Below are 24,857 nucleotides of genomic sequence, written 5' to 3' on the forward strand. Positions count from 1 at the left end.
GCACAGGTGGTCCAAACAGTGGCTCAGTCTTTGACTGTGTCACTGATTGAGCCACCTTTGCTGAAGCAGGGATAGCCTTAAAACCTGACCTGCTAGTGGCCCTTGAGGACAGGAGTGAACCACGCCTGTATTATAAACATAAGTCTTATATTGCTACAGACACAAGCAAAGTAATTACAGTGCAGTCCATCCTTCTCACTTCTCATGCATGTCTTGCCACTATCTTGCTGTTCTCATTTGAAACAGCCTGATTAGTACTGTACATAGAACTCCCCATTTATCATTGCTCGCTGTAGATATGAGAACGGTTAATCAGGGCCAGATGCCATTTGTTTTCTATTCTTTATTTCAAAATATATTAATTATAAATACATTCTTGTTACTTTATATTTCCTTTCTATATCTTTGGATGCAACAAAAAAAGAAAAGAAAAAAAACCTTACTGTGCTCATTTCATACAATATTATTGTACAAATCATGCAAAATATATTATTTTAATACCACCATTCTATCTAAATGCATTGCCTTATATTAATATATGGAATAGTATGTTCACACTTTCACTTTGCACCGTCCTAATTATTATGAAAAATAAGAATTCAGAATAATCAATTAATTTAAATCATCTTCAACACGGCCGAACATTTTGTAAGGTTTGTAAAATGAGAGAAATGTACTAATTCTAGAAATATAAATGCAAAATGTCAGTTGGTTTGCCGGATCCATTTACTGCTTATGGATACATTGCTGGGATACCACGTATATTTCACACATTTTGCTTTCTTTTATGATAACATGTATACATCTGCGGAAGTTTTAAAATCATTTTTGAAGTTGCAATCGTGACATAACATTATCCTTCAGTTTTATGTTTCTCTGGAGTCAGTGTACCTGGAATATTTTTCAAGTAAAGGTTTAGCTAAGCCGGGGGTTCTCAACCCCAGTCCTTAAGAGCCCCCCAAGAGGTCAGGTTTTCAGATATCCCTGCTTCAGCACAGGTGGCTCAATCAGTGACTCGGTCAAAGACTGAGCCACTTGTGCTGAAGCAGGAACTGATTGAGCCACCTGTGCTGACGCAGGGACTGATTGAACCACCTGTGCTGAAGCAGGGACTGATTGAGCCATCTATTTTTAAGCAGGGGTATCCTGAAAACCTGATCTGTTGGGGATCTTGAGAACTAAACCCCTGAGCTAAGCGAACTGTCTTTGGGGCTGTTAGATTAACACTGTGGGGGCATCCCATTAGGAATCATGGACCTGCTGCAGCGGGATCACGGCAGACACTGTCTCCGGCACCGCAGACTTCTGCTTCTCGTACCATGGCGCCGGAGACAGTGAGTCTTCATACATCTGTACCATCTAAACTACCCTTACTGTACATGCATACGAACGGGTGCTAGTTTGCTTCGGAGCTATAGTTTACAGATGGGACTGCACCATGACTTCCCCCTGTGGTGTCGATTATCACTGCTGGAGGGGGTGGGGGTCTAATCCAGAAATATGGACTGCCCCCAACCTGCAGTGATGTCGCAGCAGCGCCATCTCCGGAAATGTGGCTTTAAGCTTTTGCAGCTGCGGACCCAGAGACAGTAAGGCTTGCTACATCTGTATATCACTTTCAGTGTAGTATGGTAGGATACGGCATTCTCTAAATCATTTTGAGTCACAGATATGTCTAATAATTATATTTATAGCACCTTGTCAATTATTTGTTCATGGCCTTACTCTAAGGGCAAACATCTGCAGGGTGCAGTTCAACCTAGTGGTTCAAGAAAACATTTGTTATAACTTATTCTAGCAATTGGCTTCCTACAGTAAGAAAGAGTAAATCGCTCTTAAAGTAACGTCTTACTTACAGTATTTCTGTCTTCGGAAAATTAGTATAAATTAGTAATTGTTAGGAACACTGTAATGAAGCCTATGAGATACTTCTGTATATCTGTTTGACAAATGATGGTACCATAATTACTTTGTAATTCAAAAACTAACACTAAGCGAACAATGCTAGTGACTTTATAATGTTTAGTGTTAAGATTATTTGCCAAACATTGTAAACCATTTGCTGACCATGGAAATATTAAAAGTACAATTTAAAAAAAAAATGCTTATACAACCATTTACATTTAAGTTAACTATTTAACTTGATGCTGTCATTGGTTCGCCTTCATTATAGGTTGGGCTGGCCATTTAAAAAGTCAGAACAGATGCAATACGCCTATTAATTAAAATATATTACTACACTTAACACCTTTTTCTGTATTTGTTTATCATAATTAACGCACAAGGAAGCAGAATATCTTATACAGAGCCATACATTTTTCCATATTGATGATGCTATTATGGAGCCATACTGTACCTAGAACTACTGAACATTTTAAACAGAATTACTTTGAGTATTGTTTAAGTCTTGTTTTTTGATTTTGCTTTATGTAGCATGTACAGTACTGTGCAGTACATATTAGTAGTACATCAATAATTTGTTTCAAAACTGTCAAGATTTTGTTGCTCAATTACTCTTCTGTAAATATTCCAGCCACTAAGGAGTACAACCCCTGCACTTTATAAATCAGAACAACTATTGATAAATGACAATTGTCCAAAATATAAAATAAAATAAACTATTACTAACTCTAATAACAATTTGAAACAAAATAGAAATAAAAACATCATTTTCTAGAATTCACAAGAAATGTATCTGAACAACTTTTATTTTACCTGATCACATTAAATCAAGATATTTTTTTATACACATAATTTCCTGTATCAGTTTGGTATATTTGAATGTTTTATCTTTAAAGATGAATGTGTTGTGACCACGAAAACAAGTCAGGCATTTAAATACATATTAAGGAGTACATATATTTCTATTTAGTATACAAAGTATTTCATATATATGAATTATATTTAAAAAAATACTTTATACTCCGCTCACATAGCAAGCATCTGGAAAATCAGTGCAACCTTTTTGATTGCAAGTACTGATCATTAATTGTATCTTATCTTAACTTAACTTGATTCACATTTTGCTTTGCAGAAAAGGTATCTTGTTAAATAAACATGATATATATTCATTTTTTTGTGTAGACAAGTTTTGTTCAAGTGACTGAATTTATTTCATAGGATTGTAAAGCATGGTATACTGCATTTGCACATTTTAACATTATATTTCCTCTTGTTGCTATATAAAGGTCATACATGTTACCAATTTACATAAACTTGTCTCTCTTTGCATGCTTTTGACTTATCTGGTAACCTTTAAAACAATGTTTAGACCTATACAATAAATCTCACATTTCCACCGGCTTTATCCATTTGGGAGGAGAAGACCTCAGTGGTGATACAAACACTGGTACCAGTGTTCTTGTTGGAATAACCAATCATATGGAGATAAAAGTTTTGCATTTGGGTAGAAAATATACAGTAGATGCCTCTTTGATTGAGGTTAATTATGTTTATCATGATATAAAGTATCCCTTTGGCAATAGTGTCTGGTGAAATCCTAGAGAGCTCCACAAAGTAGACATTTTATGAAGTAATTCCTGGAAAGGAAAGTCTTCAACATATGCTCAAACATATGCACCCATAAGAAATTGGACACTCTTAGAATCACCTGCATCTATGCCTATATATAATATTTGGAAGTTAAAAGTTTACAAAAGGCACTTTCATCATTGAATAATTATCCATAGTAGGGTTTACATTGCAGGTCCTACATTTTGCTCAATGCTGTTTGTTCTTCAAGGACTTGTAAATAATCAGGTGTGCCTTGAAGCTTTGCTTTGAGTTCAAAATATTCACTCTTTCTCTGCTCCACTACAATTTTACTGTGATTTCCACCTATTAAGGATTTCTTGCTTTTCTTGTCTTGTAGCTTTTCAGGGTAATGTATTTCAAAGCCACTGACTCCTATGCTGTTGTATTCTTTTTTACTTTCTAAAAAATTCTGGATAAATAAATTTGAGTCTCGGCCTGGAAAAAATTCATCCAGTTCCTCAATTGTGCTAAGTCTCTTTCTTGAATCCCCATGCAATAGCTCCCTCTCCTTCTCGGTTATGTTTCTTAGAATCACCTTTTGCCCTTGGAAATCCGAGAATTGGAATCCAGCTTCAGAGTCCTTCATACCACAAGCGTGACTCTTACTCATCTGTTCAATAGTTTGTGGAAAGAAGGTTTCAGCAGATATCCCATCCATCTTCAGTGCTTTTTGATCATGCTTCCTTAGTTGCAGCTGCATAGAATTGCACTCTTGGTTCCCAATTCCTTCATGCTTTACATTTGGCTTTTTGGTGCGTCTTAAGACAAACACAAGAAGGCAAAAGGCAACAAACACAGTTAAAATAAGTACTACTAAAATACTTAGGATTAGAATAGATAAAGGTACAGGACCACCTGGTGGGCTTTTAATAGGACCCAATGGGGTGGTGAAAATAACTGCAGGGATAGGGCTTGTATAATGGATTGGTGGCTTATTTATCAGCTTGGGACATAGAATTTCATTTTTCAGGGATCTCAGTTCAATGTTTGCAAACTGAACTGGTGTCTCACATTTGACTTCTTTCATGACAATCCCTTCAGCCAGCTTCTCCAGCCACAGCTTCAGTGCCACTAAGTCACAAGTGCAGTCCCATGGATTCCCTTCTAGATCAATCTGCGTTAGTGATCTCAACTGGTCAAGCACGCCACTTACAGGTAGATACATGAAATGGTTGTTCCTTATGTTGAGTCTGGCCAGTGACACGTCAGCAAAAATGTAAGCTGGCAGACTTCTCAGAAGATTGTTATGTAGGTAAAGCAGCTGGAGATTTGGCATGGAGTCAAAAGTCCCTCCCAGAATTTCCCTTATCATATTGTATTCCAGGTAAAGATATTGTAGATTGTGTAAACCAGTAAAGATTTCAGGACTGAGACGCTCAATTTGATTTCCATTGAGATACAACCTCCTTAGATTTGTAAGATTGCAGAATACGTTCCCCTGAATAATTGTCAGCTGATTGCTGCCTAAGTGGAGCAAATCCAGTCCTTCAAACTCAATAAAGTCTGTATGTTCCACCTGCTTGATGTAATTGCCGTTGACATGCAGCTTCTTTGCATTTAAAGGTTTAGGGGCAAGTTCAGCCATTGACTCGATGTTCCTTTCCTGGCAGTTTACACTTAATCCGAAATCAGAAGGATGGATTTTGCAAGCGCAAGGTGATGGGCAAGGAGAAAGAGGTGGTATCCTGGTTTGAAAGGATACTATCTGGCTGAGACTGTGGTTGGAGACAGATTTTCCAGATACTATTCCAGAGTTCTTGGAAGGATTGGTTGTTTTGGGGGGCTTGGTGACCAACCGATGCAGTGATGTCTGGGCAGTGTGCCCCCCTGGCGTGGTGAAAGTAGACTCTATGGATGGGGGCAGAATCCGCACATCAAAATCACTGCCAGTGCCCATAGAGCACAATTCTTGCTTATTTGTCTCCTTTAATAGTCTTCCATACAGATCGCTTGGTGTCTCACAGATAGCTTCTCCAATGTAGATATTATATGGCATGTTTTCCAGCCAAGCTTTCAGGGGCAACAAATCGCATGTGCAGTTCCAAGGGTTGTCTTCCAGCTGCAACTCTACCACTCTCCCAATGTGCTCCAGGACACCTATGTATGGGATCTTCTGAATCCTATTCCCTCTGATGTCCAAATGAGTCAGGGAGGCAAATCTAAAAATATTATCAGGAAGGGAAGAAATCAGATTGTCATTAAGAATGAGAACTTTCAGCCTGTGCAGCTTATTGAAGGCTCCTCGCTCAATATACTTGATTAAATTGTAGTCAGCCTGGAGATACTCCAAGTTCTCAATGCCAAGGAAAGTGTCAGCTCGCAGGATCCTTAATTCATTGTTGTTCAAGTGCAACTGTTTCAATGCACTGAGCCCCTGGAAAGCTCCTCCCTCAATATTCTGCAACTTATTGTTGCCCAACTGCAGGGACACAGCATGTGTAAAATTCAGGAAGGTGTTGGGATACAGGATGATCAGTAGGTTGTTTTGAAAGTTGAGATGATAGAAATTGGACAGAGGGGGGTTCAGCTGATTCGGTCTGTACACTGCCACCTTCTCACAGTTCACGTAGAGCACATTTTCCACTGACAGGCAAGAGCAGACATTGCAAATCTCCAAGGACAGCTCCGAGTCAGGGTTTGTGGAGGAAATCGGGGTGGAGAGAAACAGGAAAAGCCAAAGAAACATCTTCTCGCAGTCACAACACACGCTCAAGTTTCTGGAGAAAAGAGATCTGAACAAAACAGAAAAGGGAGATACTGTCTCAGTCTTAATTACATTGCACGGGTACAGCAGGATGTCACAGTTCCATACTTGCATTAGTAGGATGGATATATATATATAAACACACACACGCACACATACAGAGTATACACACATACACACACACACACACACACACACACACACACACACACACACACACACACGCAATCTTAGCTATAGATATTGTGCTCTCATCTACAATTGTGTGTGTGGGGGTACTTTTGCTTTCTTGAGATATATATGTATACACACATATATATGTATATATAACACACACACACACACACACACACACACACACACACACACACACACACACACACACACACACACACACACACATATAAATATATATTCAAATCTCTAAGCAAGTAAGCAAGTGCATGTCATACTTTAACAAAATAGTCTATTTCATATCCTCGCCTACATTTCCTCCTGCATCTGCACATCCCAAGTAAGCTGTGAATATACATCTGTTGCAATGAACCCCAAGCCTTTTACACTAAAGCTCATCTCTCCCCATACAACCCCCCAGACCCAATCTTTCCATCTGGATAACGGATCTACCCCCCTGCTGTGCCTCTGCGATCACATACACACATGTGCTGCCCCCATCCCCTACACTGTATGTATGGAACAGGGAATCTATACTGGGAAAGGACAGAGGCAGAGCCGCCACAGAAAAGAGCACAGGGAAATACCGCTGGGGTCACTGTCACAGACAACAACAGTACCTATAGTATCAGTGGCACATGTTGGAGGTTTGCGAGAGTACTGATTAGTACCGCAATGCTTTGCCGCAGCATGCTCCCTTCTCCTGCTGCTGCTTGGGTGTTCTCCTGCCCTCAATCAGATACCTCCTGCAGACTCCGGGTGATGGGCAGTGGCTGCCAGAAAGGGTTCCCCAGAAGATCAAATGCAGCCTGGATGCGGGAGGGGTCCTTCCCTGTCTGAGCAATGAGAGGCTGAGAAGATACAGCTCAGGATGGGGTCCTCTCCTCCTCTCCGCTTGTGTCCCTTCTGCGTTCCCCAGGTAGCATGGGGGGTAAGTTTATTGGGCTCCTTGTGTCTGCTAGAGGGTTTAGCACACTGAGGGCAGATATAGCTTAGCAGATTCCTGAAGGGTCCCCCTCCTGTGCCTGGGCTGCAGAGGAGGGTCCTCTGCCTGTGATGGGATAGGATTACAGGAGAGGGTCTCTGGGCAGCACAAGGGAGACCCTAGGGTGAGAATGAGCTATCGCCTGGCAGTGAAAGGGGTTTCCGGAGGATGCTGCTTGTTTGTGAGTGTCAGGCTCAGGGACAGAGAGGGTCTCTCCAGTCAGAGAGCTGCTGCTGCTGCTGCTGGACTTGTGTCTGGTTTTTAGGGGGGAGGGTGGAGGGGGATCATTTGCTGCCCGGTCTCGCACCCTGCAGATGGAGGACAGATCTCTTCTCCACTGTGATCAGTCACAAAGAGAATCCATGGAGTAACCCTTCAGCTTCTAGATACAGACAAGAAATGCCATTTTGAAGTCATGGATTTAGAAAGATAGCAGTAACATACAACAACCCCTCTGAGCATAAGATACATTGAATTATTTTAGCTTTTTTTTTTTATAAATCTCTTTCTAAATCTTTGCATCCCCAAATGGACTCAACAACAGCCCAGCCTCCTGGCATGTCTAGAAAGTCCCTTTATTCTGCGAGAGATGCCAAGGCACGCTTCGATTTCCCTTACAATATAGGGAGATTATTCTAATTCCCCAATCTCCATCGATCCAGCAAAGAAAGATAATTAAATCAGTAATTAGTCCACATATTTGATGAAAAATCCACTTGATGGAAATGCTGGATTCTGCCTGGCTGGGGAAATCCGACTTGCAAAGGAGGCGATCACCTTGTTTAATGATGGTGAGGAAGGATTTAAATCCCTCGGCGTCTCCCCTTCTTCTAAATCATAGACACACTGAAGCAATAAGGAGGATATTTGTTTTAAGGTCTATGCACTTACCTTTAAAATCCGGATCCATGTAAGAAAATGTTCTGCATTTTCTGCGATTGTCTCTAAGAGATCTGGACTCCAGTCTCAGCTCTCTCTCTGCCTCTCTCACCCCCCCTCTCCCTCTCCCCCCTCCCCACACACACATACAGTACACACACAATCACACACACACAATCAAGCACACACCAGTTCACTCAAACGCGCATCAATCGATCTCGGTGAATAAATAAACAGAGGCACACATACAACTGTAGTTAATGTGGGAATCCAGTTAAGGGGATGAGCTGCAAAGATGTATGAATCATGCAATGCAAGCAGAGGTCTGTAGTGAGTGAGCTGCAATCCCTCCTCTAAAGACACCTCCACAGATCCACTAGATCAAGAAAGAGTGTTCAGATCAATCATTATTGATGTCATGTTGCTGCTGAGTTTATCGGGATCAGGGAGCAGAGCTCGACTGGACCTCCCCCCTGCTGTGCTTGGCCAGGCAGGTGTTTGGGGATCAGCTTGCTTATTTAGCCTCCAGTGATGCTATGTGTAGAACAGTGGTGGGTAAAGGTATTTGGGTGTTTTTGAAAGCACTGTGTGGGTGATGCTCTGTAGATCTAGATATTTATACTGAGATACTGTACACCTTGCTGTGGCTTTTCTAGATGACACATATGGGTAGAGGTACAGGAGGCTTTTGATGTAGAAATCTAAAGGCTAGAGTTTGCCATATCACCCTGCAAAGAATTAATCTGCATCAAAACATGGCATCTTACATTAGTTTATACTCGGAGTAATGCTGTTAAGTGTAGAGGAATGAACCTGTGAGCCTGCAAAATATAAATTGTGGACCTGCTAGGCTTGTAAAGATCTTTTTGTTGTGGGTTTTAGCTTGCCTTAGGTCCCTGCAGCTGGAACATACAGTAGATAAGTGCAAAACGCGTTGATTTCACACGACTACACTATCACATCAATGATACATGATCTCCTTCGACTGGGGTAATGAAAATCAAAGCAATGAAACTTAAATCGACTGCATATCAATTAGTAAACTGGGATTTAACTAGAATATTAAGATGCCTTACGTTATCAAGGGTACATATGTCCAGGCATGACTTAAATAGTACACATCGTATTAAGTTGTACGCAGATAGCATGACACATATAAAAACAGGGAATATATCTAATAATTTCTAATTGTGCTCAGTGCATTATTATAGCCTTACAATGACGTTATTTGCTTGATGATAATGGCATTACAGAAGAGTAGATCACTGCTATTTTGTATTTATTTTTTAGATGAAGTTGAAACCTAATGTGATACCCACTTCTTAGTTTGCAGGTAAAAAAAAAAAGATATTACAGTACAGTGGGTTCTGTTCACCAGCTGTGCATCCAATGAAAAATAGAATGATTAAAGATTGAGTATGTTCTTTAACTGCATCAAGATTCTGCATGGATTCAAATAGTCTTGCTGTGATGCAATGTAAAGTGGTGTATATCCTTTTTACATTCTAATGTAATGGAATATATTTTCTCTCTATAGTGCAATACATTGTAATGGAACAGTAACTGCTATTTTGTTGCTAACTAGATAACACCAGTTACCACCAGCCCACATTTATGAAGAGAAGCATAAATTCACAGACAATACAATAATATACAGTACTGTAAACAATATTATAGTTCTGGCAAAAGGGACCATTGTTGTTACCCATTAGTTATGCTATCCACTTATTTATTTGCTTCTGTTGTAACCAGTTTCATTTACTGTCCTTTGTGAGAGGGTTTTCATTTGCACACAGATATTTATACTGAGATTTGAACTTTGGATAATAACGATAAAGCCATTGCAGTATGTCTCAATTTGGTTCTACATATTTTACATCAGTTTATACCAATTAGTTCAGAGCAGGGATATAAGAAGAACTACTTTGCAGATAAATTCTGCAGTAAGCAAACCAACAGTGCAAAGCATTGTAAGATATCACCGACGTAGGTTGAATTACTGTAGAAGCTGTTTTATATAAAGGACAAAACACAAGGTACTTTTCTGCAAAAATGGAGCCCCAAAGTGTCAGTGAGTCAGCCAGCACATACACACACACACACACACACCTAATTTGTTCTGCACACAGGGAAACACACACACACACACACACACACACACACACACACATATAACAAGAAACAAAAAGTAGCTTAAAATAAGCACTCAAGCATATCCAAAAATATTACATTTATTAAACAATATCTAAAGCACTCAAAGAAAAAAATATTAAAAATGGCTGAGAAAAGCCCCTAGTACCAGAACTAAATTCCTAAGCAATATGTAGTTAGTATGCAAGAGAAAACAATGTACCTAGAATATAACCACAGCACATGGAATAGTGAATCGCTTCCCACAATCTAGCTGTCGTGAGATAGGAAATATCCATCGCGTGACGGAGTGTCCGACTAAGCCACACTCACGACTCTGTGGCGGCATTAATGGGAAAGCGGCGAGCTGCGAGGGATAAAATAATCTTCTCGGTAAACCTCAGACCAGCTGATCTGCCTCCTCCCCACTGCTCCTGATTGGCGCAGTATTAAGCCACTCCGGTTTAAATACCTGACTGAACACACCTCGTCAGACCCCCACAAGACTCAACGAAATGTACATCGGGGTAGTTCTGTTCTTTAGGTTGCTGTGATGCCCCCCATCTAACTGTCCTTCTCCCTGCAAACACAGGGACTTGTGCGTTCATACTTGCTCTTTGGACCCAGCAGTGTTTCTGTGCCAAGCAAGTAGATGATCTGCCATGCCTGAATGATTGTTTGCCATACTTATGCAGACAGAGTGGTATACCGCTCAAAGCCATTGAGCTGTTTTCTGTTACGGTGACTGCTTCTGGACTTTTCAACCATCCAGAATACAGATAAGTATCTGAATTATATTGTTTACATTGCATTGATCCTCATGGACTCTAATGGAACTTTTACGCTTTGTTCTATAGGAATTGTTACACACTGTCATGGCAGACTAGGTTATTTACACTTTTTTACCGGGATCATTCATTGAGCGAAACAAGGTAATGAAATAAATTGTAATTTATTCAGCATAAATTCGCTTACACACAATAATACACAAAATACAGACAAAAAGACACACTTACTTTTGGACTGGGGTAAAAAAACTAGGCTTTTCTAGGTGCAGGGAACTCTATGGGAGAGTTTAACCCTGACCAGGATTTAGCCTGGAATATCTTTGAACCCAAATCAGCATAAAGTTCCATACGCCACCACTACGTTCTCTTCTTCTCTCCTGACCATGAGTTAGTCCAAATATCCTGGAACTCAAATCAGCATAAAATCTCAGCCGCGTCCGCTACAATTGTTTCTGTGAACCTGGGCGCAAATGTTGGGACTTAGACTCTGGTGGGCAGGCTTTTCAGGCTCAAAGTCGAAGCCGGTTGCTCTGCTATTCACACAGAAGCAACTTTGAAAAGCCCGCCCCTGCTCTTAGTACTGGAGACTACGAATCTGATTGGCTTGGTATTTTCAGTTTAATTCACAAATCTGAACAGCCAATCAACTAATCAGAGCCAAGCCGGCTAGAAAAGCTGCGTCATCGGGAAATCCGAAATAGGCAAGATACATGCGCAAGCCTGCCACCTCTCTCCCTTGCTATCTCAATGCCACTCACTGGGCAGTCTCCACCAGGTCTGGCAGAACAAGTGGCATCCTGGAGGACTGCCATTGTTCTCCCGACCTGGTACTCCGCCTTTCCCCACTGACCAAATGCTATTTGCATTTCTGGGCATCTTCTGGCTGCTTTGAACTCCGTTGTCCAGCAGACTTACTGGTGCTTATGGGTTAGCTCAGGCAGCTTGTGTGGACATCAGTTACGAATGTAAAAAGCACATTACATTATATTAAAGTATATTTTAATACACTTCTGAGTCTCTGGGTACAGGGGACAGAAAATTTAAAATATTGTAGTTATATTTCTATCTGCCTTATTCCACACACACTTTCCCTGTGACTCAGTTTGGACTCTTAAAGGTCCCCCCCCCAACCTTATATACGGTTGGGGCACCCACAAACCCTATAATGGTTGTGGGTCACCTTGGCACTAACTGGGGTACCCCCCTTAACCTAGAGATTCCCTCAGCTACACGAATACATGTTTATCCCTGTACCTCATTCTCCCTTCTTGGCTGTGCTTAAGCAGGGTAACCTAGTGGTGAGTCGCGCTTGCGTTTTCAAGGTGAGGTATTGCTGGGACAATGTGCCTACATGTATCTGAGAATCAGGCATGATTCCCGGGTACATTTATGGGGGAACTGAAAACTATGGATTCCAACATCCTAGGCACATTCTGTCAACGGTTCCTCTGCAGCCACCACCCCCCCCCCCCCCCCTCCCTGTAACTCATACCCTAGAAATCCCTGCTTGATTGCATGCCCGGAAGGGAAAAAACACCTCAAATACCTTTAATACATACAGGATAACACAGTGATAGAATGTTACTGGGTCCAAGAGCTGACTCTCTGGGGCCCTTATACATGGATAAGGGGTAACCAAAATGGTTCTTGACCTTTATTAGAGAGCCTTTTTACCCCCTCCTGTCACACGCACTAATTCCTTCCCGTGTCTCCCCCCAATATATCTTTTCATGGGTATATTAACCACATACATATAGCCTCATCACTTCACTGGCTATTTTGTATTCTTGTGATGTGTACTATCAGGGGATGTCTTGTTTAGCATAGAGTTTTTACACCAGCCGGTGTCCACAGGGGGTTAGGTCAATAATATTTTCACCTGAAACCGCTCAGTTAGTAGTGTTACAACTTTTTTTTGCATCGGTTTAGTGATTCACTATTCCATGTGCCATGGTTCTATTCTAGGTACATTGTTTTCTCAGCAGTTAAAGGTGCAATGTTTGATGCATCTTATTATTATTATATTGTATTCACTCCTACCCTAAACCCTCCTATAACTAGTTCCCAAAGCAACCATTCAGTTGTGCATGTGGAGCAATAGATTAGCAAACCACCTTGATACAATGACGCAATGGGACGCAAAGTCAAAATGACACAGTGCATCTATGTTTTGAGCAATGCTTCAGTTTGCAACACTTGATGAACATCCTTAGGGGTCGTAGCTTTCCTTATTTCCTTCTGATCACTGCTATTGTGCATTTCTATCATACCAGATCATCAAAAGTGTTTGAATTACCACTAATAGGCGTGAGCGCTTCACAGGTCGCAATATCAAAAGCTGAATTGTATATTACAGTATGCGATACTTATTGCTAAGCTTTCTATATATTTACATTTTACTGTGCTATATGTAATGATTCAATTGAACAGTACTTCTCTCCCTCCACACGACAGTAAAGAGGGGAATACAGGTACAGATGTACATTACAATTACAATAACAACTGTTACCACGGAAATCATCAAGCAAATAATACATCTATAAAAACTGATGCTCAAGAAGAATATATAATAAAGAAAATACCAGCGCAGGAAATCACATAATAGAAAATGTTTAGTAGGACATATAAAATAGTAAATAGCAATGGAACATAGAATGAATAAAGATTAAAAAGCATTTAAATCATAAACAGTGCTAAAAAGAGCAACAATATAGAAAGGTAACAATGTTGCTTAGAAAGCGATACAGTTACCAGATTTTCCAGTGTAGACCACGAGCTGCTCTTTGTAGAAATTGCCTAGTTTATAGGGCAAACTGAGAAATGTCTGTGCTCCGAGTAAAAGGGACGTCGATAGGGAAGGCACCCACTCTCGGCTTGAGGAGACGAACAGTCAGACTCCAAGCGCGGTGGAAGGTAAGTTCGGTCTCAGATGGGACTGCACCTCCGATCATTACTCCAACCAGACGCCTGCTGCCCATTGGATACAGATCAGATCCTGTCAGGAAATGCACCCGCTCCCGGTCCTCAGCGCTAGGTTCCACGTGACAACATCTTGGCGGTGGGGGGATGCTGAATCACCTGAGACACCACAGCTGTGCTCGTTGAGCATGAACCAACCTTTCTTTCTTAGTGAGTTCAATAGAATGTTATTGAAATCGCCATAAAGGCAGCAGAGCAATAAAAAGCTAGATATAGAGTATAGAAGAAAAATAGAAGAAATAGCACACAATCTATTTCCAACGCATTTTGTATCAACAGATTCTTCATCAGGGGATGATTGAGCATAATGGTGTGTGCTATTTAAAGACCAATGTGTTAAATTCTGGGTGTAGTCAAATGCATTGAATTAGAATAGATAGCACCTGATTGTGCACTAACCTTTGTTAATTAGGTATCAGCAGTGTTAACTAGAAATGTTCAATTGATATTTACTATTTTATATGTCCTACTAAAAAATGTCTATTATGTGATTTCCTGCGCTGGTATTTTCTTTATTATCTCTCTCCTGTATTGATGTCTTGAGCCATCATCTCCTACTAGCCGCATTTTTTTCACAAATATTTCATATTTCGTGTAATAGTGTTTGGGTTGATCTATACAAATAGACGCAGGCACCATCAGTTTTGAGCGCACAACAATTTTCTTTTTAGCGCATGAAGAATGTAGAGGTATAAAAGAATACAGAATATTACATGACCTTTACTCTAACATCAAACTTCCTAAGGCTGACAGTAATAAACAATGTAATGAACTTGCCTATTCTGTTTGAAGAGACTCTGTTAAGCTCACAAAGACCAAAAGAATGTTCTGTAAAAATAGATAATATTGCAACTTTATTTTCCAGAATTATATTTCATCATTGAAATTAAAAAAAAAAAAAAATTATATACCGTATATATCTTTATTATAAGGAGAATGATAAATACTTCATAAATAAATGTAAAAGACATCAACAAAGTTAAGGGGGTTATTCTTTGCAGTGCAATAGTGCTCTGAGTGGTATTTTTACAGTTACATGAAAAACTGCTAAAACTATTAGTGCACAATAATATAAGCCTATCAGCTTTTCATGTGTCATAGAGTGAATGAGAATGAGAACAGATCTCAGACAGGGGAGGTGATTGGATAGGAGGTACCAGCTAGGCACTGACTCCCCCCCCCCCCCCTGCCTGCAGAGAGCTCTGCACAGGTGACATTGAGGAGAATGGAGAATGACTGTCTGTGTGAGTATATAGAATGCATGTGTCTCTGTGTGTGTATATATAAATAGAGAGAGCAGGTGTGTTTGTGTGTATAGAGCAGAGGGGAGGTGTGCATGGTGGAAGATGGAGAGCTGCAGTGCGTGTATATGAGTAAGGCAGGGCCGCACACAACTTTCCCGGTGGCCGACTACCCCCCCCCCCCCAGTGACAGTGACCTTGAGAGACCCCCACTCTATCTCACTCTCCCCTCTCTCCCCTCCCTCTCTCACTCCCCTCTCTCCCATACCCTCACCTCTCTCACATGCTCCCACCTCGCTCTCTCCCTCACACCCCCACCCCTCTCTCTCTCCCATGCCCCTACATTTCTCTCACTCACACCCCCACCTCTCTCCTTCATGCCCCACCTCTCTCCCTTATGCCACCACCTTTATCCCACGCCGCCACCTCTCTCTCCCCCAAGCCCCCAACTCTGTCTCCAATGCCCCCACCTCTCTCTCTCCCCCACACTCACACCTTTCTCTCTCCCTCATGCCCCCACATCTCTATCCCCCCACCTCTCTCTCACTCATGCCCCCACATCTCTCTCCTTCATGCCTTCATCTCTCCCTTACACCCCTCCACCTCATTCACTTTCATGCCCTCACCTCACTCTCCCGTGCCCCGCCTCTCTCTCCAACGCCTCCACCCCTCCCTCTCCCACACCCCCACCTCTCTCTCACACACCCCACCACACATACCCCTCAGGGCCCGCCTCCCACACATAATAACCCCCAGGTCCACATCACACACACATAATAACCTTCTCCCCCCAGGCCCCAAAACACACACATACTTTGGGGAGGGTGCACCAATTTGGAAGTTGGGCACGACTTCTGGCGAGGGGGAGGGGCTTATACAGGAGGCCAGGCCTAGCAGCAGGAGAAGCCAGCTGAAGGGGGAGATCAAAGGCCAGGCAGCCAGACACAGACCTCTAGCTGGGCGCCCAACGTCCCAGCTGCAGGGCCTGTAACAGTTGTCCCGGCACTCACCCCCTCTCAGCAGCCCTGGGTTAGGGGGGTTGTTGACACTGAGGAATAAGGAGAGTTACTGCCTTAGTGAGTATAGAGTGTGAGTGTGAGTAGAAGTAGAGCTGCAGTGAGTGCCTGGAGAAAGTGTCAGAAGCCTGGGGTGGGGCAAAGGAGAGGAGGAAACAACATGAAGGAAAGAGTTGTGTGTATGTGTCTCGAGTGTGTTGCACCTTTCACCATTTTTTCCAGTATTTGTGGAGAAGCCAACTGGCAACCCTAAGCAGTGAGTGAAAGAGTGTGTGTAGATGGAGAGCTGCAGTGAGTGTATGTATATGAGGAGGGGGACTGCAGTGACTGTGCGTGTGTAGATGGAGAGCTACAGTGAGTGTGCGTAGAGTTAGTGCTGCAGCAAGTGTGTGTGTATGGGTAGGGGGACTGTATAGAGGGGAGCTGCAGAGTGTGTGTTTGTGTGTGTTTGTGGGTATGTGTGTGTGTGTGTGTATGTGTGTATGTGTGTGTTTATAGAGGGGGCTGCAGTGTGTGTGTGTGTGTGTTTTTGTGTGTATAGCAGGAGGCTGTAGTGTTTGTGTGTATAGTGGGGGGATGCTGTGTGTGTGCGTGTGTGTGTGTGCGTGTGTGCGTCTGTGTGTGCGTGTGTGTGTGCGTGTGTGTGTGCGTGTGTGTGTGTGTGTGTATGTGTGTGTGTAGAAGGGCTTTAGTATATTTACAATTTCATTTTATTAAACAAGTAAATTAAAAGCACAAGAAAATGTAGAATATCATGTTTATAAAAATCAATTACTACAAAAGTGTCTTATCTTTTTATGCTCACAAGTAATATTTTTATATGCTATACGGTGGAGGGTTTTTAGTCACCTTTTCACCCACCATAACTTAAATAATGTGTGGTGAAGACCTACTCATGTCTCAAGTTGCAAAGCCAGTTCAACCAACCTCACATCTGATGAGACCAACAAGGTCGAAACAGCCTGTCTGTGATTGGGTTTATTGGCATTGCATCTCATCCCAGGCTATGTTTAAAAGCTGTGTTTAAAGTAGCATACATTGGCTTAAGGGTTTAACCATGTAATGTGGTTTTGAGACAAGAGGTGGCACTGTGTGCTCATTTTCATGTCATTTCCCAGAATCCCTTGCTGCAGTGGTAGCACTGTATGCTAGGAGATAATGGTGAAAAGCAGGGTTGCAGACCTGTCTAAGACATGTGAATGTGCTCACAAGTAATATTTTTATATGCTACAGTATATGATATATATATATGTAAGGGGGTCACTCCCGGTTTCCCTGATGTCCCTTTGCCCCCTGTCTTACCCCTGTGGCAGTGGGGGAAGGGGACGGCGACTTCTCCTGGTGGGCGCGCCATCTTGGTTGTGATGCGAGGTTCGCGCAATGCGCAGAGGTTGGCAAGGGTAGCGGTGGCCATTACAAGTGTGCAGGAGCTCTGGGAGGTTGCGCAGGCGCAGTTAAGCGTAGCGGCGGCCATTACAGCTTCGCACAGGCGCAGGAGAGATCGTGCACGCGTTTCCCATAGGAAAGAGGTCCTGAGTGGACTACATCTCCCAGCAGCCTCTGGGGAATGCCCTATGATCCCTGTCACCTGCAGCCAGCCAGCCCCTGCAACTTGCAGATTCTCTGCAGCAGGGAATTGGATACAATGTTGTGTGCAGACAGGGATTGTTCAGTCAGACTGAGGATACAGAGGGGGAAAGAAGGGGGGCAGAGAGCTGCGAGCTTCTGCCCTAGGCCAGAAATCCCCAGGCTAGAGTTGAGGCCCTGACTCCCCACTAGTGAGGGTGGGTGTTCACAGGGACAGGCCCTTAGGTAAGGACCCTGTGCCCCTTCAGCTGTGTGCTAGGCACGGACCTAGTGACAGATCCTGTGCAGTTCATTAGTGTATGGAGAGAGAGAGACCCTGTGCAGTTCCTTAGATCAGGGACCAGTGATAGTGTTGCTGCATGTTCCTGTAAGCTGTGTTGCTGATACAGAGACTGTCCTTATGGTGGGATGTTCGGCTGGACCCCATCCACGTGGAGGTACAGATCAGCGCTCGACCAAGCGGCGCCGGCAGATCCTTTGCGAAGACACCCAGGTGTAGAGACACCTGGGCAGATATTTACAACCTTCCACACGTGCACCAACTTTAACTTGCTCCTCACATGTGACAGGCCTGTTCACACATTTGGGTGGGCTTGGAGTCTTTGGACACGGGGTTGGGAAAGGGGTGTAAAGGTATAGCCCCGTTAGGGGCTAAGGAGGTTATAGCCCAGTTAGGAGCAAGGTTATACAGGCATACCCCGCATTAACGTACGCAATGGGTCCGGAGCATGTATGTAAAGCGATGTACTTAAAGTGAAGCACTCCCTTTTCCCACTTATCGATGCATGTACTGTACTGCAATCGTTATACACGTGCATAACTGATGTAAATAACGCATTTGTAACAGGCTCTATAGTCTCCCTGCTTGTGCACAGCTTCGGTACAGGTAGGGAGCCGGTATTGCTGTTCAGGACGTGCTGACAGGCGCATGCGTGAGCTACCGTTTTCCTATTGGGCGATATGTACTTACTCGCGAGTGTACTTAAAGTGAGTGTACTTAAAGCGGGTATGCCTGTAGTTGCCAGCTAGTGGCAGAGGGTGGTACATATATCTTGTTGTGTATTGCTGATGTATGTGTTAAGTTACATTCTGCATATAGTAAAGACCGTTGTTATTTTACATCTAGTGTATGTGTTCATTTGTATGTGTCCTGCGAGGAACAACTCCCGCTCTGCTGGGAGCCATTGCAGGTGGAGGCGCTGCACCATATAGTAGTAGTAAGAGTAATTCACCCCAGGTTTCCCGTGGCGGAAGCTCAGCCCTCCTGGTTGCCAAACAGGTACAGCACCACACTGATAAGTAGTCAGATACACCTACCCACCTAAATCTTACTTAGGGTGGGGGTAAGAGGGCTACATATATATATATACAGCTGAACCCCATTATAACGCTGTCCTTGGGGGCCACCCGATCCTAATGCCTGATAACCGGGGTCACGCTATTTTTTTTTTTTTAAATAGCTGCTGCGCGCCCCATCGGAGGGAGGAGGGAGGAGTGAGGAAGGAGGAGGCAGGAGTGAGGCGCCGGCAGCCCCAGCACTTCCCCCAGCAACCTGATCCCCACCACGATCCCCCCAGCAGCTCGATCCCCACCACGATCCCCCAGCACTTCCCCCAGCAGCCCCACCACGATCCGCAGTAATATTGGGTAGAGGGAGAAGGCAGGAGTGAGGCGCCAGCAGCCCCACCATGATCCCCAGCACCACCAGAGGTAAAGTTTTTTTTAAATTAAATATTCGGGGTCCACGCTCACACCGCGTTATAAGCGCCTCCTCGTTATATACGAGGTTGAGCTGTATATATGTTTTTTTTTTTAAGCCTACATTTAGCCTATAATAGTATTAATTTCGTCAGAACAGGGCATTACTGGCCAATAATGCCATGTTCTTCAGAGATTGATACTTAATTAAAATCGTTCACCATTTTCAAATTTTTCAAAGTATTTTTTTAACACACTTAGCAAAAAAAAAAGTGAAATTCATTACCCATGGAGGCTGTGATGACAGATACAATAGATGTCTTCAAAAAAAGGTTAGACATATTTTTAGAAAGTAAGAAGGAGGGGAGGGAAAGGGACTTGGAGCACAGCAGATAAAAGGACAGGCTGGCGGCAGTGGCAGCGTGCAAAAACTTTATTGCGGCAACATAGCCATCATAAAAACAGGACAGATTCTCTGACGCGTTTCGTCTAAGAGACTTTTTCAAAAAAAGTCTCTTAGACGAAACGCGTCAGAGAATCTGTCCTGTTTTTATGATGGCTATGTTGCCGCAATAAAGTTTTTGCACGCTGCCACTGCCGCCAGCCTGTCCTTTTATCTGCTGTGCTCCAAGTCCCTTTCCCTCCCCTCCTTCTTACTTACCTGCTCTGGGACGGATGCACGCCTCAAGGAGAGCAGCGGTGAGGTCCCCTTCCCTGGAACGGACAGCCTGCAGGCACCAACGAGCCAGCTACACGAGTCTCTGTACTCCCTGCTCGAGGACCCGCCAGGAACATGTGACCCGCCACAGAAGGAACCGCCGGATGGGAGAAGCACTCCGGTCAGGTTAGAGGTCACTTTCCCTATCAAACGGCTATCCTAATTGTGCCTTATTGTGCCTGAATGAAGTGTTATGTAACAATTCTAATATATAGGGGTACCTATCTCACTGCTCCCATTCATAACTTCTAATTTGGCAAATCTGCCCTACCACTGTTACACTGAGGATCACAACAGTCCTCAAACCGACACCAATTTGAAGCACCATCTTAGGGGTTCACTCCCTTAACTACCTATATTTTTAGAAAGGAAAGGTGTACAGGGATATACCTAATAAGTAAACATGGGAAGGATGTTGATCCAGGGAGAAGTCACCATTTTTAGAGCCAGAAAGGAATTTTCTTTTTCCCCATAGGAGACACGATTGGATAATGTTTCACTGGAGTTTTTGTTTGCCTTCAACATACTGTAAGCACGGATACAGGACAAAGTATCTGTCGTTTAAAATGAACATAAGTTGAACTCTATGGACATATACAGTATGTATTTTTTCAACCTTATCTACTGTGTAACTATATAGTGGAAATCTAAAAATTCCTCAAAAGTATCAACATGGTAAGGAGTGAATATATTTAATGAGATAATGCAAAAGATAGAACAATAGATCTTGCATTGTTATAGACACAGGGAAAATATCAAAATTCAACGAATACATATATTTTATAGCCAGTGTCTTAAACTGCTGCACTGCATTATTATTAGTAAAAAGAATCCTCAAAAAATAACCGATAATGGTTTAAAAAAAATAAGAAACATTAACTTTATTGATACTATATTGGCAGCAAATTTATGATACTATAAAACAACACAATTTCATAAAAAGAAAAGTCATTATATTGGCAAATAACAGGACAAGAGCTTAATCCTAATAACGTGCTAATAATAAAGTCCACAATTAATATCTGTGTGGGAGGTGTCACCGGTAGCTGATCCATAAGGTGCAATTTTGTTCTAGCAAAGTGAAACTCGAGCATATATATATTGAATTGTCACTGAAAACACAAACCACATCTCTTCCGTTTCATAATGAGAAAAATATGTTTGCAGGATGTTATAAACAACTGTTTCAATGGTTTAGATTCCCTCTCCAATGATCTCTTAGAGTCACAAATAACATAAATAATAAGCAGTGATTATATCAAGTGCCTTTAGCTAGCTAAATTATAGTGGTCCAATAGAGATTCATTCACAGAAAAAGAGTGACACTTTGTAAAGAGACTATATAACCGTGTATGGTATTCCACTGCTCTGACCCACTCGGAAAAAATGGCAGCGTTCCAAGGTTACAGCTAAAATACTTAACTGAAAGAGTAGTATATACATGGAGCTTCCTGGTGGTCAACATGAGTTGCATTGCTGAAACTTAAAATGTTTCAAATACGTGTAGATAAACATAAAATAGATAAAGATTTTGGACGAATTAGGATGTAAGATTTTACTATGAGCTGGAGATATGGGATCCTATTTATTAAGCAGTCTGGTTCGATAAGGCGCCTTCTCGCACTGGAAGACACCCTACAACCTATTAATGTCAATTGGCTGAAAGGTGTCTTATTGCAGAAGACGGCTTAGGAAATATAGCCCAGGATCCCAAGCTGGGGTCAATCCATGCAACTCCCGAACTTTTACAACGGTCATTTAGATTTTTACGGGAAGACGAAAACTCCAATTATTATGTTTTCACAACCCTGTTTTTGGTTTAGGAACATACGCTTTATGTATATTAACATATTAAACACGTGATGATTATGGGACTGCTTACATTAAATGTATGCAAAAAGAATGCTAACAAAACCTCGTCTACCATTTGTCCTTCGTATTAATATTATAATTATAATTATTATGATGAATATGATTATTATTATATTGTATAGGCAATACAGAAGCATAATGAAATATATGGATACAAAGTAAAATCAGTAATACGTGTTCCAAGCAAAGAAACTTAATCATGAATGTAGAATAGCTGCTTTAAACATCCCCTCCCATCTGCACCATTGCAGTTTAATGAATAACACGCTAAATACTATAATGTGGGCATTGGAAATGTCTTTCTTTCATTGCTACACAATGACACTTCTGATTCTTGTTTCTAAGTGCCAGGACATCTTGCTCACAAGGGAATATTTTTTTTTATATTACTTTTTGTATACAGTATGTTTTTTTGTTTTGTTTTTATAACTTGTATTTTTAATTTTTGTGAAAATACAGCATATATACATCTTATTTCCAGTACTGTGACATGCATTATTCATATCTCTTACAGTATGTATGGTAGCTGAACACAAACATTGTCATCAAAACAGAGTTATAAGCAACGACATAAACTTAAATAATAAATAATCATAAAGTAAAATTAGGTGGGGGGGGGAAGAGGAAGCGGGTGGGGAGGGGGAGAGGAAGGGTGGGAGGCCGCGGCTCTGATCAACGCTTCAGGCACCGATGTCTGGATTAATTTGTTGCTGCTGGGAGGGCTACTCCATTACCGGAGAACGCATCTAACTACTATTAAAGCAAAACGGTGGATCTCTCCACCCCAGGGATGTCTGTCTGGGCCAGCCAAGGCGTCCAGACTTTTAGGAAATTTTCGCCAGTGTCATTGATTAAACTTGTCAATTTTTCCATCTGGCATACGAACCAAATTTTATTCCGGATTTTGGGGATAACAGGAATTTCACTTTGTTTCCATAATGCTGCAATCTCGCACCGCACGGCTGTAGCAAAATGTGCTATTAGTTTAAGAGTTGCTTTTGAGAAGCCCTGTCGTGCTCTTCCCAAAAGGAAGAGACCGGGATCAAATGGGATGTCGAGGCCTAAAAGCCTCTGAAGCCAATTAATGATTTTTTTCCATAATGGAATCAGCCGGGGGCAGGACCACAGCATATGTAACAGATCAGCGGGTTCTCCACACTGTCTAGGACAGTCACTGTCTTGTTTAATTTATTGAAAACGCTTGTGAAGAAATTGGGGTCCAAATCGCCAGGGGCGTAGATAGATGCAATAGATAGTGTTTGACCATTTATAGAACCTATGAGGATTATATATCTTCCGTTCTTATCTTTAATTATCTTTTCTTCTTTAAAAGGACACTTGTTATGGAATATAATTGCTACTCCCTTTGTTTTCTTTGAGGAGGATGAGAAATAGAATTGTCTGAATCTTTTGTCTAGATATTTTGGGGTGCTCTTTATGCTGAAATGTGTTTCTTGTAGTAGTATGATATCAGCTTTTTTCCGCTGATAGTCAGCAAAAGCTACACGTCGTTTATTCGGGCTATTTAGGCCTTTCACATTGTGGGATATGATTATTAACCCCATTACGGCATACCTAGTCGGAATGCTCTAACCTTAGTGTTTGGTGTGTGGTGATTGTAGGTGATCTTTACCTTTTCTTCATCTGTCCATGACATCGGTGTCCCTCTGAGGGGTCCTTCAGCGTGTTGCGCGGCGAGCGGCCAGATGGGGAGGGGGGGGTAGGAAGGAAAAACAAGGGATGAGACATACAGAAACTTAACAACGGAGATCCTTGTGGGGTCTGAGACTCCAATGGATCTCTTGCCTTTGGAGGAAGGCTGGAATCTCGTACACCAGAATCTGGTGTACGATGGACCAGGTCAAATCGGTCTTCTCCCCTCCAAAGGACTTGGGTGAGTGTCCTGTGGTTACACAGGACATTCTGGATCGGCAACATGGCAAGGGCCAGGGGTGGGTGGCTCCCTCCCTCAGCCTTGCATAAACAATGATATATAAACACACACATAACTATTTAATAACGTTAACTGTGAAGTTAATAAAAAGAACAGAAACCTGTATTCCACAATTCCAGAAAAATATATGGTGAACAGTCTGAGGCGTGTCCAGGTTCGGACTGCCTTTACCTGTACTGGACCTTATTTACCATGGGTACCCTGTTTGAGTATCTTAAGGGCTTGTGGAGCTTCCATCTAGATACCCTAATATCCCGTCTAGAGCTGCTTCTATAATTATTTTTAACCTAAATTTCCCCTCTTTCATCTTCCCAACTCCCCCTGGATATTTTTAGGTGGATGAGGTGTCTGAAGATTGGGGTTATATATATATAGTGGGCTGGTTCCCCGCAAAATGCCCTTTTTGTGGATCTAATCTCGGTGGGTGCCTCGTGGGGGAGGGGGGTCGGATGGATGGAGGGGGGGGGGCGGAGAGGTGTGGGGGGATGTCCCTATTGCATGGTGGCTCCGTTGAGTATAGCCCATCTTGGGCACAGTCCCTGATGTGTGCCTCCTCTGTTGTGGGCTGCCTCCGCTGATGGTGGATTGAGTCTCTCCG

At 42.4% G+C, this 24,857-nt stretch overlaps 1 protein-coding gene across 3 annotated transcripts; it reads right to left on the reverse strand.

Moving 5' to 3' along the window:
• Positions 1–397: 397 nt before the first annotated feature.
• Positions 398–8,394, reverse strand: SLITRK4 (SLIT and NTRK like family member 4). Of its 3 annotated transcripts, XM_075573259.1 has the most exons (3): positions 8,289–8,394; positions 7,033–7,779; positions 398–6,266 (listed from the first exon to the last, which is right to left on the reverse strand). In XM_075573259.1, exon 3 carries the CDS (start codon positions 6,218–6,220, stop codon positions 3,710–3,712), a length of 2,511 nt encoding a protein of 836 aa, XP_075429374.1. In that variant the 5' UTR covers positions 6,221–6,266; positions 7,033–7,779; positions 8,289–8,394; the 3' UTR covers positions 398–3,709. The 3 variants fall into 3 exon arrangements, with proteins under 3 accessions (XP_075429374.1, XP_075429375.1, XP_075429376.1); XM_075573260.1 differs by lacking the exon at positions 7,033–7,779 and having other exon boundaries at positions 8,289–8,384; XM_075573261.1 differs by lacking the exon at positions 8,289–8,394 and having other exon boundaries at positions 7,084–7,191.
• Positions 8,395–24,857: the final 16,463 nt, after the last annotated feature.

Source organism: Ascaphus truei, chromosome 16 (genome assembly GCF_040206685.1).
Source record: "Ascaphus truei isolate aAscTru1 chromosome 16, aAscTru1.hap1, whole genome shotgun sequence".
Classification (NCBI taxonomy): Eukaryota; Metazoa; Chordata; class Amphibia; order Anura; family Ascaphidae; genus Ascaphus; species Ascaphus truei.

Bases quoted from the DNA above. Each gene is read 5' to 3' on its own strand.
- SLITRK4 (XM_075573259.1), bottom strand. From the start codon at position 6,220: ATGTTTCTTTGGCTTTTCCTGTTTCTCTCCACCCCGATTTCCTCCACA.